General features: G+C 39.7%; 1 protein-coding gene across 2 annotated transcripts in view; it reads right to left on the bottom strand.

Annotated features, from left to right (window-relative positions):
• PLCB1 (phospholipase C beta 1) overlaps positions 1–16,899 on the bottom strand; it is a 444,925-nt gene that overhangs the window by 305,521 nt on the left and 122,505 nt on the right. For both annotated transcript variants that reach the window (XM_038750967.1, XM_038750968.1), the window contains exon 3: positions 545–613. In XM_038750967.1, coding sequence (XP_038606895.1) covers positions 545–613 — 69 coding nt within the window. The remainder of the gene's footprint in view (positions 1–544; positions 614–16,899) is intronic.

Here is a 16,899-nt window from a genome sequence, read left to right as displayed (position 1 = left end):
TAATCAACTGTATTTTTGAGTGTTTAATGTGTGCAGAGCACTGTACTAAGTGCTTGGGAGGGTTCAATATAAGAGAGTTGGTAGACATGTTCCTTGTTCACAGTGAGTGTGCAGTCCAGAGGGAGAAACTGATATTAATATAAATACATATACGGCAAAGTACATAGCTACTGTGGGGCTGAGGGAGAGATGAATAAACAGTGCAAATTCACGCACAAGGGTGACAAAAGGGAATGGAAGGAAAGGAAATGAGGGCTTAGTTAGGGAAGGCCTCTTGAAGGAGATGTACTTTCAATAAGGCTTTGAAAGTGGGGAGAGTGATTATTTAATCTGTAGGTTTTTAGTCTTCAGTAATTTTGAACATGAAATACTTGAACTCTTGGTGCCCTACAAATATATCAGAATGCCTTTGCAAAGTAGACAAAGCAAAATAGAAGAGTGAAACATCTGAAAATATTGCTTCAGAAAGCCTTCGGATTGTGACCCATTAGTCTACATGTTACCCCAGCTCAATCGATCGAACACCTGGGGAGGGAGCGCCTACCTTAGGAGCTTTGGCATGTTTCCCACATCTGGCATCCTTAACGAGGCTGAGATCCAATAGCTCTGTCTCCTGAGGGGGGGAGAAGGGAAGAAAAAGGACACATGAAATATCTACATTAAATAACAATGGAGGGAAAATGCTAAAAAAAAATATATCTTGATCCAATGGAAAAAAACAAAAGAAACAGTTTCTCGTGACTGTCCACTCCCTTTTAAATTGCTTTCTTAAAGTCTAAGTGTTCCAAGTAAAAGCGTTTAAAGATAACCAGCCATCTGGAATGCTCTATAAAATTGATTTTGATTAAATTGATCCCTACCTTTTAACTTAGCTGCTTAAGATTCTTTATGTATATACCACTATGTCTATATTTGGATCACTTAAAAGAATAATTTCTGAGAAAAAAATTAATTCCTCCCTCTTCATAATTGCTGAAAGCAGTTTATGGGGACTACTTGCTCCTCAAAGAATTACTGTAAACTGAAAAACAATGAGGTATTAAATAAGTTAATAACTTACTTTGAGGAAATATAGGAGCTCTGATTCATGGGAAAACTATATCTTAAGATGAGTTATGTAAATCTCCAAAATAATAATGGTATCTGTTAAGTGCTTACTACGTGCCAAGCACTGCTCTAAGCACTGGGGTGCTTAACCCTAACCCAACAAGGTAATCGGGTTGTCCCACTTGGGGTTCACAGTCTTAATCCCCGCTTTACAGATGAGGTAACAGGCCCAGAGAAGTTAAGTGACTTGTCCGAGGTCACACAGCTGACAACCAGCACAGCCGGGATTAAAACCCATGACCTCTGACCCCCACCACCCCAAGAGTTAACATGCAAAGATTTCATGGTGAAAAAACCTTTAAGAGCTTCCTAATTTGAAGAATTTCCAACATTTTGAAAACTGGATATTATTTCCAATCACAGAGCAGTTGCTTTCATCACACCTTGCCTGCTGTGTGATGAGTGATTTCTTAAAATGCTTTTAAAAAGTTAGTAAGTTAGGGATGCCTAAATATTCTCATTATTATTCAACAAATACTCCAATCCATCAACTACAATTGTACTGAGGTAGATGAGCCATGAAATCCAGAGCAAGCTCAAGAAACAATCCCCAAGGTATTTAAAATTCTAAATTTTTGAGAAGCAATCTCAGTCCATTGTTCACGATTATATTAGTCACACTCTATAACACTGTATTTGAAGTTCAACCAAAGCAATTATAGCAATAAAGATATCTCAAAGGACATCAGTGGGTGTTCAGGTGAGTTGGTAGCTGGTGACATCTCCAAATATGGTATATTCCTTAACATTTTTAGTCTCTGCATAACCAGTTAAGCATTTAGACGCTAGCCATAAAACCTTGTGTGTGGTGAGCAGGAAGCAGAAAAACTGCAACACTTGCAGCAGAGATGGCTATTATATTGTACTCTCCCAAGGGCTTACTATGGTACTCTGCACACAGTATGGGCTCAATAATTACAACTGAAGTACTTAAGTTTTTTTTTTTTCCTGAAGTCAAGGTGCTATATAGAATCTTACATTATCCTACTCTATAATCTACAGCAACTTCATGTCTAAACATATAAGTTGTCTTGATGGTCTGCTAATAATATTACTCGAAAGTCTATCAGTTTTCAGCTGCCCCCTATTTTCTTAACTATACGATGTATTTTTCCACTGCTTGAAATGCCATCAGATCTGATGTGCCATTCCCTAGATCTTATGGTTGTGCTATTTCCACAGCTTCTTATGCAGGATCCAGAACATATTTTTTTTTTGCTTCACATAGCTTACTGAAAGGATTCTAAATGCACTAGATCTTAGTTTCTCCTTTGCAAAACACTTCCTCACATTTTCAGTTAGTTGAAGTAGTATTTATTGGGCCTCATTTAAAATACAAATGAGTCTAAAGACTATTTAATTATTTTTATCTAAATCCACGTAGTTTAATCTTTTGTAATTTAAACATATTAAATGGTTTCCAGTACTTACAAACTGAGTTAATAAACCCTCAAACTTAGAAATTCTTCAGGACTATAAGAGAAGAATACCATGCACAGCTATTTTCAGTCACTATACTTGGTGCAAGTCAAATCTCTTCCATTGCAAATTTCTGAAAATTAATTTAACAGAAATTTAGGCTGATACCCCATGATCACTATAATTGTACACTTAGCATTTTTTTCTTTTTTTTAGAAAATTAGGGGAGTTTCAAGCAGGCATTCTCTGAATGCCTATTAGCTTCTAGTAATCAAGTTTAGAAATATTGATCTCTAGGCACATGCCATCTAATTTATTACACAAAATAATTTTCTGAAAAGCTTGGACAGAGTGTCTTGTTTTATAGTGCTGAGCAATAGTTCAATATTTCACTCAAGTATCCATAAACACAAGGAAACAGTTAAAACTGCCAGAGGATAGGTTTTTGAAATATTTCATTTTCAGACCTATTGGTGAAAACATTTTCCTCACTGGGGGGAGAAAAGGAAAAATTAAATTTTTCTATCAGAAATACATTTTCAATGGAGAAAATGTAATTTTTTAAAAACCCCTTCCTTACCCTATTCGCCAAGTAGAATTTATACAGACTACCAGACTTCTGGATCCAAGATAAGGAAACTTGTTTCAAGACAAACATGAACAGAATAAATTTTTACATAGCATCTCAAACTTGCAATATCCCTAAGCAAACTGAGTTGGTAAATGCCAATCTAAGACTGAAGAAATCAGAAAAGTCTGGAAAAGACTTTAGAGTTGAAAAATTAATAGTTTAGAAGGGATTCAAGACACTGCTGAAACAGTTGTTGCATCTCTGAGTTCTGAAGGTCTCAGAGGAGAAACAAAAAAGCCAGTAGTATGTTTAAGATAGAAGATAAGAAATCTGACGGACTGATTCATCATCAAGGTAACATTCAGAGGACAAGTCTGCTAAAGTACACAAAGATTATGTTGTCAGACCTTTAATGCCATCATGGATGATTTTGCCAGATGTTTTTGTGGTGATTTAGATGCTAGGGATAAAACATCATGACACAGGTTTTAGGAATCAGGCACTTTATCATTTATTTTTGGAGTAATATGTGGGGCAAAAAAATTAATGACTAGACAGTTTTCAGAGCCATTAAGTAGATGGGGGTATAAATACTGTTTATATAATATTTATAAATAAAATGATCTCTAAAAGATACCAGTTGCAGTGATACGAAAACTGTTTTATTATATATCATCCAAATCACAATATGGGATATTGACCAGGGAATACAAGTTAGAGGCAAATTGATTAGAACCAGAATAAAAATCAACCCAGAACAGTTTTTCCAAGATAGAGCAACTCCTGCAAATAGATGCTTGAATCAGAACATTGTCAAAAACAGGCTGTGGCCCTGAATAATTAAAAATTAGTTGAATCACAAAAGGGGAAAAAAGAACATGTAGATTTCTTGATGCTGGCCTAGATGAGTGTGCACCGTAAAGGAACTTGAGCACAAGTGAATCCTGAAAACGGCTGTGTCATTGCCAGTTTAAAGGTACGGAAGATACATTTCCTGCCTTTAATACCACTCAAAAAACGTCAAGTACCATATTTGAATTCCAAAAGATTTTAATTACATTTTCCTAGGACATATTCTTGGCATTGGATCATCGTATCTCAGGGAAAAGAGATTCTGTATTGATCAACATTACGTTTCACTTTTGAAATGCATGTAATAAATGGCTTCCATGTGAGTGCTGTAAATAGGGCATGAGAGGACAAGAAGTCACCCTAGTTTACTCACTCATTCAACTGCATTTATTGAGCACTTCCTGTGTGCAGAGCACTGTACTAAGCACTTGTAAAGTACAATTCAGCAATAGAGACAATCCTTGCCCACAATGGGCTTACAATCTAGAAGGGGGTAGACAGACATAAAAGAAAACAGACATTGGTAGCATCAATATAAATAGAATTATAGATATGCACACATCAAAACAAGTAGACAGGTATTAATATAAATAGAATTATAGATATGTACATATATACACAAGTGCTGTGGGGTGGGGAGGGGGGGTAGACCTGAGGAAAAGTGGGGGCTTTGTCTGGGAAGGCCTTCTGGAGGAGGTGAGCCTTCAGTAGGGCTTTGAAGGGGGAACTGTGATTGTTTGGTGGATTTGACCCTTTTAGACTGTGAGCCCACTGTTGGGTAGGGACTGTCTCTATATGTTGCCAACTTGTACTTCCCAAGCGCTTAGTACAGTGCTCTGCACACAGTAAGCGCTCAATAAATACGATTGATTGATTGATTTGAAGAGGGAAGGCATTCCAGGCCAGAGGTAGGGCGTGGGCCAGGGGTCGATGGCAGGACAGGTGAGGATGAGGCACAGTAAGAAGGTTAGCATCAGAAAAGATGGTATTTGTTAAGCACTTACTATGTGTCAAGCACTGCTCTAAGTGTTGGGTAAATACAAGGTAAACAGGTTATCCCACGTGAAGTTCACAGCCTTAACCCCCGTTTTACAGATGAGGTAACAAGCCCAGAGAAGTAAAGTGAATTGCCCAAGGTCACCCAGCAGACAAGTGGTGGCATCATGATTAGAACCCATGACCTTCCGACTCCCAGGCCCTTATGCTTGCTTGCCAGCTCTACAACTTGAAAATTACCTTATTTGTTCCTAACCCAACTGCATTTCCTACTGTCTTATTTTCCCTCGACAATGTAAGCTCCTTGAGGGTAGAGGCTATGTCTACAGCTCTCTCAAATGCTAAAATACAGTGCTCTGCCCACAGCAAGTGTTCAATAAATACGATTGATCTTATGAGTCAGATTCGCCCAATGGTCAGGGATGCTTACACATACAATATTTTGATAGGCTTGCAGATTTGGTGGTCATTCGGTCACTCAAAATATGCCACATTTGTAATACTGCATAATAGTGTTAAATAACTGAATGCTTCCTTTAAATAAGGCTTAGGGATGAACAGTTCTCCAGAATGATTTTCCCTGGAGTGTGAATAAATTTTTCCCATAACCAACTGATGAGAAAGGTTGGTGATTAGACTGAAAGTTGTATGTGGGAAAAACTATGTCTGATCTGACTGCAATTTATCTTTGTACTTGGCACACAGTAGTTTAATAGCATAATTATTTAGATTGTGGACCTTCAAAGCATTCATTCTTACTTCCTCTTGTTACGATCTTTTCACCTCTTAAAAAAATGTTTAGCTGGTAACCTTTCCACTCAATCTCCCAGCTATTGTACAGAAGAAAAAAAAAATCCAAAAACCGATAAAAAAAAAAACCACATGGCAGAACTAGTATCTTAGCTCTACAGTGATGCAGTGAGTGATTTTCAAATTAAAATCTGTATTCACTTAACATAATCTCACGACAAAGCAGAAATTCAGTATGGACTAGGCTTTCTTTTAAAATATTCCCCTACAAATTTTATTTTAGCTAAGAAAACCATACAGTGATAAAAAATTTCTCACAGAAAAATCCAAGTTCCTGAAGATAGGAGTGTCTATTTTTAAGTAAAGCTTTTAAGCCAGGCACTGTAAATCTTACTCACTGATAGACATTTGATGGTTAAAAAAGCATCCAGATAGGACACCACATGAAAACGGGTTTCTATTTGCATCACCAAGCTAAAGCAACTTTTAAAAATATCTGAACTGAACCACGGACATTGTGAAAACCACGCAAAGTCCCTCAAACTCCGTATCACAAAGGAACAAGTTGTGAGTTGTCATCAATTTTCCTCTCCTTTTTCCTCTCCTCGTCCCCATCCCCCCGACCCTACCTCCTTCCCCTCCCCACAGCACCTATATGTTTGTACAGATTTATTACTCTATTTTACTTGTACATATTTACTATTCTATTTATTTTGTTAATGATGTGCATCTAGCTTTAATTCTATTTGTTCTGATGACTTGACACCTGTCCACATATTTTGTTTTGTTGTCTGTCTCCCCCTTCTAGACTGTGAGCCCATTGTTGGGTAGGGACCGTTTCCATATGTTGCCAACTTGTACTTCCCAAGCGCTTAGTACAGTGCTCTGTACACAGTTAGTGCTCAATACGACTGAATGAATGAATAAATGAATGAATCAATTAGGAGCAGAGTATTCACTGGCTGGAGGTCAAATGTGCCCAGGTTTACAGGATTTCGTTTCTTTCTCTTGCCAGCTAAACTTCCTTCAATCCTAGTCCTTCCTCAGGAAGGGATTTTAAGGAGGCAGCACCTAGAAAAGTGCACAGTTGAAACCACCCTCCATCTCAAAAAAATAACATCTGCCACTTGTTTGCTGTGTGACCTTGGGTAAGTCACAAACTTTTCTGGACATCAGGTCTCATCTGCTAAATAAGGATTCAATATCTGTTCTCCAGCTTAAACTGTGAACCCTGTGTGGGACCTAATTACCTTGCATCTACCCCAGCAATTAGTACAGTGCTTGATACATACAAAGTGGTTAATACCACAATTACAACTTATTAATAACGTGTCTACCTCAATTGGCACACTCAACCACTGACTCGGGTATTTGACTACTAGCATCCCCTAACATTCAACCATTCTGCTTGCGTATGGCTGCTATTTTCACAGACATAGAGATGCCACATCAAAATGCAAGAAATACAGGAAGTCTGTTAGGCAAGTCTGAGAATAAACCCTCCAACTAGTAGTAGGCAGCTTAAAAAAACATGTTTTTACCACTGAAACCAACAGTGAAGTATCTCTGTCAAGGATACATATGAAAAAAGGAAAAAAAGGGGAAAAAAGGAAAGAAATGCAGGTTTCAATCTGAAATCCATTTCCGAGCCTTCAAGTGAACCTGACAGAATGCATTAGAGAAAAAACTGTGAACAGAATGTAGATAGTTTATTTCCTGCTCAAGTTAAGAAGAAAGGCAAAGCATGGTAGCAGCTAAAGTTTGCTTTATAGAAAAAAGTGGTTTTTCCTTTTAAAATACTGCATTCAGGATATCCTATATGCAAGCAAAATAATAATTGTGTGCATTATAACACCAGTCAACTCCCCCCTCCCAACATACACACCATCTAGACTGCAAGCTTACTGTGGGTGGGAAATGTGTCTACCAACCCTGCTGTATTGTACTCTCTCAAGTCCTTAGTTCAGTACTCTGCGCACAGTAAATGCTCAATAAATAAGTGCTTGATTTTAAATGCCTCAGGTTAGCCTTGAAAAACACTGCAAGTCATCCACACAATGCCACTTGTCCCTCAGATTGTACTACCTTTTACTCCTCTTGCCACCTTCATCTCCTTCATTTTCTCCCCACACTGTTACAACAATATTTCTCAGAATATGGCCTGTGAGAGACCTTAGTTGGGTCCCTCTATCACAATGCCACAATCCTGATCCCAAAGAGTTTCCTTTATGCTGCCCCCATTTGCTTCTGGAAGCTTTCTTCCAGCTTTAGACCCTTTACCATGTTCCTAGAGCGAACATTAGAACTGAGCTGTGATCACACACTATTTTAGAAAGCAGTGTTCTGTGAAATTAGCTGAAAAGGGAGGCCAGACATCACCTGGAGCAGGGAGGAGCCCCACTCCCATGAGTGAAAGTCTTCAAGACCAGAGGAGAACCCCTCCCTCCTCTTATTTTTGGTCCACAAGAACTTTTGCCCATCTGAGTGATCTCTGGACTAAACTGTTTGAGGATCCCTCCACTAAATTAAGCATCCAAACATCCATCTGAAATAAGAAAACGTCCCCTCACCTATGAAAAAGGAAAAGAAAAAATTATCAAGGAAGATTGAGAGAAAGAAAAATTGGAGAAGGCAGGCTGACATTGGTACTGTCCTAAGCATTCATTCCATAGTATTTATTGAGCGCTTATTGTTTGCAGAACACAGTACTAAGTGCTTGGAAAGTACAGTTCATCAATAAAGAGACAATCCCTGCCCACAACAGGCTTACAGTCTAGAAGGGGGGAGACAGACATCAAAACAAGTAAACAGGCACTTGGTACAGTGCTCAGCACACAGCAAGTCTTCAATAAATACCGTTGATTGATTGCACGCCTAAGGATAGTTGCCTAATTAAGTGTGCCATAAGCTATTATTTGCAGCCATATTACCTAGAATCTAAAGAGAACCATCATATAACAGGGTTTGGCTCCAAGGTTATTGAACTGGGAGATCTTTAATAGTGAGTTACTATCTTGAAAAAGCAAGTGGGCAGGAAAGTGTTAGGGGCTGATGACCAGGTAACAGAGTGCTACCCCACCTACTTGCACCCAATGGCAGCAAATGGGTTTTTGTCCATCCAGCCTTTTGCCGCTTCATTGGTTTGGCTCTCAGCTCCTCCCTGGAAGCATCTTTGTCCCTACCTTGTCAACTGAAGCCACTCCAAAAGCCAAGCATCACTTTAGCCCAGCCCAGATGAGACAATTCCCCACCAAGTTCATTCATTCAATCGTATTTATTGAGCACTTACTGTGTGCACAGCACTGTACTAAGTGCTTGGGAAGTACAAGTCAGCGACATATAGAGACGGTCCCTACCCAATAATGGGCTCACAGTCTAGAAGGGGGAGACAGACAACACAACAAATCATGTAGACAGGTGGCAAAATCATCAGAACAAATAGAATTGAAGCTATATGCACACATTAACAAAACAGAATAGTAAATATGTACAAGTAAAATAGAGTAATAAATCTGTACAAATATATATACAAGTGCTGTGGGGAGGGGAAGGAGGTAGGGTTGAGGGGATGGGGAGGAGGAGAGGAAAAAGGGGGCTCAGTCTGCGCCCCTTCTCAGTTGCCAACCTCTCGACCCCATGAATACAGGCTCAGGATTGGAGCAGAAGAGAACACGCAGCATGGCTACAGTCAATAAATGAGAAGCAGGGGAGAGGCAAGCTGAACAAGATCACCCAGCAGACGAGTAGCTCAGCTGATGAATAGATTTTGTTTTTGTCCTCCAAAGGCAGCACAGAATCAGTGTGGGAAAGAGGAGCTCTGCCCCTTCCATTCCTGCTGCTGAGAAGCAGTGTGGTCTAATGGAAAGAGCAAGGATCCGGGTTCTAAACCCAGTTCTGCCACTTGTCTTCTGAGTGACCTTGGGCCTGTCACTTCACTTCTCTCTGCCTCAGTTTCTTCATCTGTAAAATGATGATTAAGACTAAGCCCCCTATGGGACACAGACTGTGTCCAACCCAATTATCTTGTATCTACCCCAGCGTTTAGTAATGATGATGGAGTTTGTTAAGAGCTTATTATGTGTCAAGCACTGTTCTAAGCGCTGGGGTAGATATAAGATAAGGTGGACGTGGTTCCCTGTCCCACAAGGGACCCACAGTCTTCATCCCCATTTTACAGATGAGGTAACTGAGGTCCGAAGAAGTAACCTGCCCAAAGTCACTGGTAGACAAATGGCAGAGCTGGGATTAGAACCCAGGACCTACTGAGTCATCCCAGGCCAATGCTCTATCCAGTAGGCCAAACAGTGCCTGGCACATAGTAAGCACTTAAATGATTATTATTATACCTTATTTTTATACCACCTCCATCCTGAGCTACTGCCAAAGCAGAGAACAGAGGTAGCAAGTTACTGATTTGACAAGAGTACACTGTGAGCAAGTCAAGAGAGGAAGGAGTGAGGAGGGACAAGGCTTGCCTGTAGTGACTGGATGTAATGTCAAGCAGAGTGTATGGATCCTAGAGTTCAACAGCAGTTGGTGTATGATGTATTTCTGCATTGAAGTTTTTTGTGGAACCCGGACTACACCATACATTTAAAGGAGAGTGCTTCCCAATTTTGACACTGCCAACAGTGGAAGCTGATCTGTGTGAGAGAGTGTGGCTAAAGACACCTGCTCAAGACTGACACAAAAAGCGCAGTTATCTAGGAAAAATCCCCTAAACCAGTAGAGTAACAAATCGACCTTCTAATACTCTGCTGCTACCCTAGTCTTCCACAAAATCAGCCACATCTTTCACTAATCTTACCCCTATATCTAACCATAGCCACTTTTGTAGCACTAGTCTGTGCTGGCAGTGTGCCAATAATAGCACTATCACTGTACTATTCAAGATTCTTAATTGCCCAGAGCTCAATTCTTATTTCTGCTTAGACAATGAACAGGATTTATCCCTGCAAATGCAAGCCTTTCCTTTTTACGACAGTGTCAAATACAATGTACCAGATGGGGAGAAGAACTGAGGTCACATCTGGATAGATCTTATAGCACTGTACTTATAATGTCTTTAATCTGAGGATATTAAAGTGAATCACAAGCATTAACTAAGCCTCAGTCTTCTGAACTAGAAGCATTTACATCAATTTTATTTAGCAGTAGAATAAGAAAAATCTTTAGAGCACAGCACAAAGCAATCAGAGAATTGAGAATTTAACTTCTAATGTCTATTCCTCTGAAACCCGGGTCCCTAGCTGAAGTTGAACATAATTTTGTTACTATTGCTAATGGTTAAATTTAAGCTATGTATCCAAATGCTCCCTATTCTGCTTTACACAATCATACCCAAACCTCTCAGAGCATCAGCAGAGCATGAGCACAGTATGACCCAATGGAAACAAGCACACATTTGGGATTCAGATGACCTGGATTCTAAACCAGATGAGCTACTCATCTGCTGTGTGATGTGGGGCAAATCACTTAACAGCTCTGTGCCTCAGCTTCTTTATCTGTAAAATGAGGATTAAATACCTGTTCTCCCTCAGACTGTGAGCCCCATTTGGGGCAAGGACTGAGTCAAACCTAGTTTATCTGTATTTATCCCTTGTGCTTCGCTCATAGTAAGTGCTTAAAAATACCACAATTATTATGTTGTGGGCACTTAGGATATAAAAGGATTTCATACATATTTTTGAAAGTATGCTATACTCTGCTTGCTCACTTCAACTTTTAGCCCAGCATGAATGAGAGTGCAAATATTCCGCTAGAGGTTTTGCACAATGCTAATCAATTAATTTGGGTGGCTCTTGATCTGAGACTTTTGACCGGCCAAGTTCATCAGTTTTTCCTGTAGACTCCAACATCATTTTGACCATTTCATTTGTTTCACAGTCCTTAGGGTTCTAAATCATGAGGTCCAATAAGATCATCAACTATCAATCTAGAGTATTTCAGTTTTCACTCTGTGTGAAGCACTAAACAGTAGAAACTGGAGGACATGATCCCTGTCCCAGAAAGGGGTTACATTCTAGACTTCATTTTGAGTTATTTAGGCCAGAGAAACCCACAAGTATTTCTCCTGCCACAAGCTATCCCCTACCCTCAAATCCCTGAGGCTTGTAGGGTGGCCCTGTGATCACTCTCCCTCCTAGCCACAGAGCTGAATCAGACCCCAATTCAATCACCATACTTAGATTCAGCCTAAAATGTTCTCTATTAATATCACTCAGAAAGGAAGCACTCAGTGGATAAATTTGAATATTTTTGAATGAAACATGTCCCCAAGCAACTAAAGACATACTCTGCCCATACAAATTGGACTGCACCTTTGATTCTATTTTGACATTTCATTCACCAATTTAAAGCCCAGTCAAAAAATGCACGTGACCTGCATGCATAATAATGTTTCACATTTACGGTCAAACTATGCCCCGGGATTTAGTAGGTGCAAAACCCATCACAAGACAACACGTGGAAAAGTTGAGGTGGAACACCTCAGTAGCTTCCATCAAAGAAGATGGGCACACAGTGCTTTCACATCACCAACAGACATGCAGGTTATCATGAAGGGCCTCAGATCCCCCACATCACACTGCTGAACATATCATTTCTTTTCTTTTGCTCACTTAAGAATGGGAATTAGAGAAAACCAAAAATCAAAGATAAGAATCAGCTTCTCTAGCATCCTTCAGCAGTCTTTTCCATGCATTCTCACAGATTCCATCAGCGGGTTAAAACTATACCCAAAGATTTAGCTGGTGCTTTGGGAACTTACATGACAATATACACAAACACACACCTATGTGAAGTCAATCGTATTTATTGAGCTCTTACTCTGTGCTGAGCATTGTTCTAAGTTCTTGGGGGAGGACAATACAATAATGTATATCTTTTTCAAAATCCGCAGAGTGCTAGGGCCAGTCAGAAGAAAATGGAGAGAATGTGCCAGATGGCAATTCTGCTGCTCAAAGCTGGACACTCAGACAAGGATCAGCCTTACTACATTAATCTCAGTGATGCAGGCTCTGAGGCGATGGATGGTTAAACTCAGTTACTTACTGCAGCAAAAATGCACAGTGACAACTGGCATCCTACTTCACTTTCCAAAGAACTGTGAGAGCGGAACTGGATTTGTTATCTTGGAGCCAGTGAAAGAGAAGGCTACAAGTCAACTGCACTTCTGACAACTTACCGAAGTAGGCAATCCTCACAAAACACAAACACATAGACACCAGTGAAGGTTAAGAGATAACTTAGGTGTTCTTATAGGGAAGAGTTCTTAAAAGTTGTAGCTAGCCTGTTTTGTAAACTTCACAGGCTGTAAGACTGTAAAAGACAGTAAATTAAAATCAATTTGACTATTATATTTTAGACTTAACTGAAGGGTGCCATTAAGCTAATCTGCAGGGCTGGACTTGAGTCTCACTACTTTGGCAGATAACTGCTTCCTGGATTTTCAGTAACACTGATATTACACTCATGTTCCCCAAAATATCTTATCTTGGCAGCCTGATTAGCACCACTAGCAGTAGTGCCCTGATTTTTCTTTTTAGATCATTGTAAAGAAGCACAGTTGTTAGGAGTCCTGGGTTCTAATCTTAGCTATACCACTTGCTTGCTGTGTGATCTTGGCAAGTCACTTAACTGCTTTGGGCCTCCATTTCCTCCTCTATTAAGCTGGGATGAGCAACATGTTTTGTTTCAGACTGTGCGCCCCATGTGTGGCAAGGATCATGTCTGACCTGATTATATTTATACCCCAACACCTCATACATGGTAATTGCTTATCTGAGACCACAATTATCATCTTTCATGTACTAGCAACTAGAATTTATCAAACCTAAGCAAGGCATCTGATACTGCAAGTTACCCATCTGCTATCTTCCAAAACAGTTGTAAAATTCCCAATTTGAGGTGCCTGCTTGAGCCATAAAACTCCAGAATTCTATTAGTCAGCTCTGGTCCCACCCACTGTTGAGATATTCGTCCGTCTTGTGTTAAGGCTTGATATTGAAATGACTGACTCTCCTGTTTGGTTGGCAAAAGGGGAAAAAAAATGGAACTACTTAAGTATTCTTTCCTGTGGATCAAATCTGCACTCAATATTTGTTGCTCTGCAATAGGACTGCAATTTTTTTTGTATTTAAGTGGCTTTTCCCTGAGAAGAGTTAAGACTTATTATTAAAAAGAGCAGCAATATGGAGTATGAAGGAGGAATAATGGTTTGTCCTGGGCCATGCTGGGGTGTGGGTAGGTGGTGTCTTTGTGAAGCCACTGTGTGGTACAGTCTGGTTCACTCATGGATGTTTGGTTTGGCTGCAATAGTTTTTCCACCGAGAGCCAGTTATTTTTGATACATTCATATTTTGAGTGCTTACTGTGTGCAGAGCACTATACTAAGCGCTTGGGAAGTACAAATCGGCAACATATAATGATTACTATCCAGGAACATTTCCTGCACATCTGCTCTTTCAGTCTTATAATATGCCTTCACACTACTTTATGGAAACCCATAAAGCAGCAGCAGTGGTTCAGTGGCAACAGCACAGGCTTTGAAGTCAGAGGTCATGGGTTCTAATCCCAGCTCTGCCACTTGTAAGCTGTGTGACTTTGGGCAAGTCACTTAACTTCTCTGGGCCTTAGTTACCTCATCTGTAAAATGGGGATTAAGACTGTGAGCCCCACGTGGGACAACATGATCACCTTGTATCCTCCCCAGTGCTTTGAACAGTGCTCTGCACATAGTAAGTGCTTAATACATGCCATTATCATTATTATTATTATGATCCAAAGAAAGGAAGGACAAAGATTGAGGAAAATTTAACCTGAGGCAATGTAGTCAGTTTTTTTGCTTAAATTTCAGCTCCCTTCCTGCCAAATCTCAAGTAGATTTCTAAAATTGTGCACCTATTTTGATGAGACGTACTTGGATAAGCTATCATACCTCAAGGCTCTTTACAGATTTTCATGAAGTTTCATGATGTCCTTTCTTTAATACAAGAAGCCCCATTTTACAGAGGATTAGCTATTAAAGAAGAGCTGAGGCCCACAACCAAATAGATGAAAGAGCCAGGAATAAAACCCAAGAACCTTGGCACGCAAACCAATGGGAATAGTCTTCCTTTGTGTACACAGATGAGTAAGCAGCTGGAAAAAAAATGTGTATTTCAGCACCAAAATTCTTTTTAAAAACAGATGAGAAATTTGTTCAGCATGTTGAAAATCTTAGATTTTTAACAGTAAACCACTAAAGGGGATACGGTTTGGCTCTACAAAAGGCATGAAAGCACTATATCACTTTGGTTAAAAACACAGAAGTAAAACAAATAAGAAAAAAAAAAATTACAGATGCATTACCATTTAATGGAATGTCTGGTAACCCATCCAAAACAATCAGTTCCCTTGAAAGTTTGCATACGCCCACTCAGAGTCCAACCAGGATAACAGTTACACCTTTCAGTGCCTAGAAATGCTATCCTTTTGCCACAAAGTAGGCAAAACACCCAAGTTACACATACAACCCCCATTAAACTGAATGAAAGTTTTTCTTTTTTAATCGTTATTAAGTACTTACTATGTGCCAGGCACTCCATGGAGTAGGTACTAATTGGAAAAAGTCCATTTCACACATGGGGCTCCCAGTCCCTCATTATAGCTGAGGCAACTGAGGCACAGACAAATGAAGTGAAGTGACTTGTCTAAAATCACAGAAACAAGTGGAGCAGGATTGAAACTCACATCATCTAAATCCCAGGCCCGTGCTCTATCCTCTAGGATATGTGTCAGGCACTCCATGGAGTAGATACTAATTGCAAACAGTCCATTTCCCAAATGGGGCTCTCAGTCTTAATCCTCATTATAGATGAGGCAACTGAGGCACACAGAAATGAAGTGACTTGCCTAAAATCACAGAAGCAAGTGGAGCAGGATTGAAACTCACATCTTCTAAATCCCAGGACCGTGCTCTATCCTCTAGGCCCTGCTGCTTCTCCAAGTTGCAGGTATACATTCCATTTGGAGAAAATGGAAAGTTTCCTATCGATAGACTTTGAATTTCTTCTTTTAGGATTCTGTGATGCAATTTATTTTGACCTATTATCAAGTTTTACAGTTCTAATTACCTTATTATCTTTTCAATGCACTGGCAAAGCCGTTCATTTTCCTTAGAACTTCTAAGTTTGGGAACATTTCCTTCCTCTTTTATTGTGCACAGAGACAAAGACATCATTGCAACCTTCTGAAATGCCAGCCTCATCTAGCTCCTCACTCACAACCTCTCTCAGGGGCTCTAAAGAGCTCGTCAAGCCACATCACTCTGGTTCAGCCACCAACCTGAGGCAAAATGTCAAACAAGCCAGGGATAGAAGGCTTTTGCCCAATTTGTAATTGCTAATTTATTGTCCTTCCAATATTTTGACCTGTAATATCTGTCCTAAATGCAATCATATGTGCTCAGAGAAATAATCTGTTTTCAGTTGTAAAATAACACTGTGTGAACTGGGGAAAGAAAATAAATAAATCTGGCAGACAGCACTCCCAGATGCTCATTACAAAACTGTATTGCTGTTCTGTCTAGTGTGGAAGCTAGCACCTCAGAATCTCTATAGCGGAGCATTTCACTATTGAATAGTTCACCAAATTACTGAGGGCTAAGATCAATATTCACTTTGCATAGGAATTCTTAAACAATCTGTAGAAATGCACCAGAGAGTAATAGAGCATAAGGGCTAAATGCAAAGCTGTAGATATGAGATGATAAGTCTGCTTATGCACAAGTATAGTACAGTGACCCAAGGATCTCAGTAGGACAATGCTGAAGGCTAATGTATTAAGAAAGGCCTGCATCTTGCTGTTTTCGGCCCATTTTTGAAACCTTTCTTTTAAGAAGGATGTGGCAAACTAGAGAGGTCCAAATAAAAATTGATTCAAGGGATGAAAATGCAGCCTAGTAAGAAATAACTGCAGGAGGAGATGTTCAGTTCTGGGGAAAAAAAGTAAACAAAAACAAATATCCGAGGCCCGAAAGGAAAAATTTCCCCTATCTGTAACATATTTTAATGCTTGCTGGCAGGGATTCCTGGTGGGCAGGGATCACATCTGCCAACCAGGTTGCATTGTACTTTTGTATGTGCTTAGTACAATGCGTAACACACAGTAAGCATTTAACAAATACCACTGACTGATTATTCAGTTGGCTGAGAAATGTGAGC

Source organism: Tachyglossus aculeatus, chromosome 9 (assembly GCF_015852505.1).
Source record: "Tachyglossus aculeatus isolate mTacAcu1 chromosome 9, mTacAcu1.pri, whole genome shotgun sequence".
Taxonomy (NCBI): Eukaryota; Metazoa; Chordata; class Mammalia; order Monotremata; family Tachyglossidae; genus Tachyglossus; species Tachyglossus aculeatus.
Note: the sequence above shows the minus strand (reverse complement) of the source record. Positions and strands in the feature narration are given on the sequence as shown.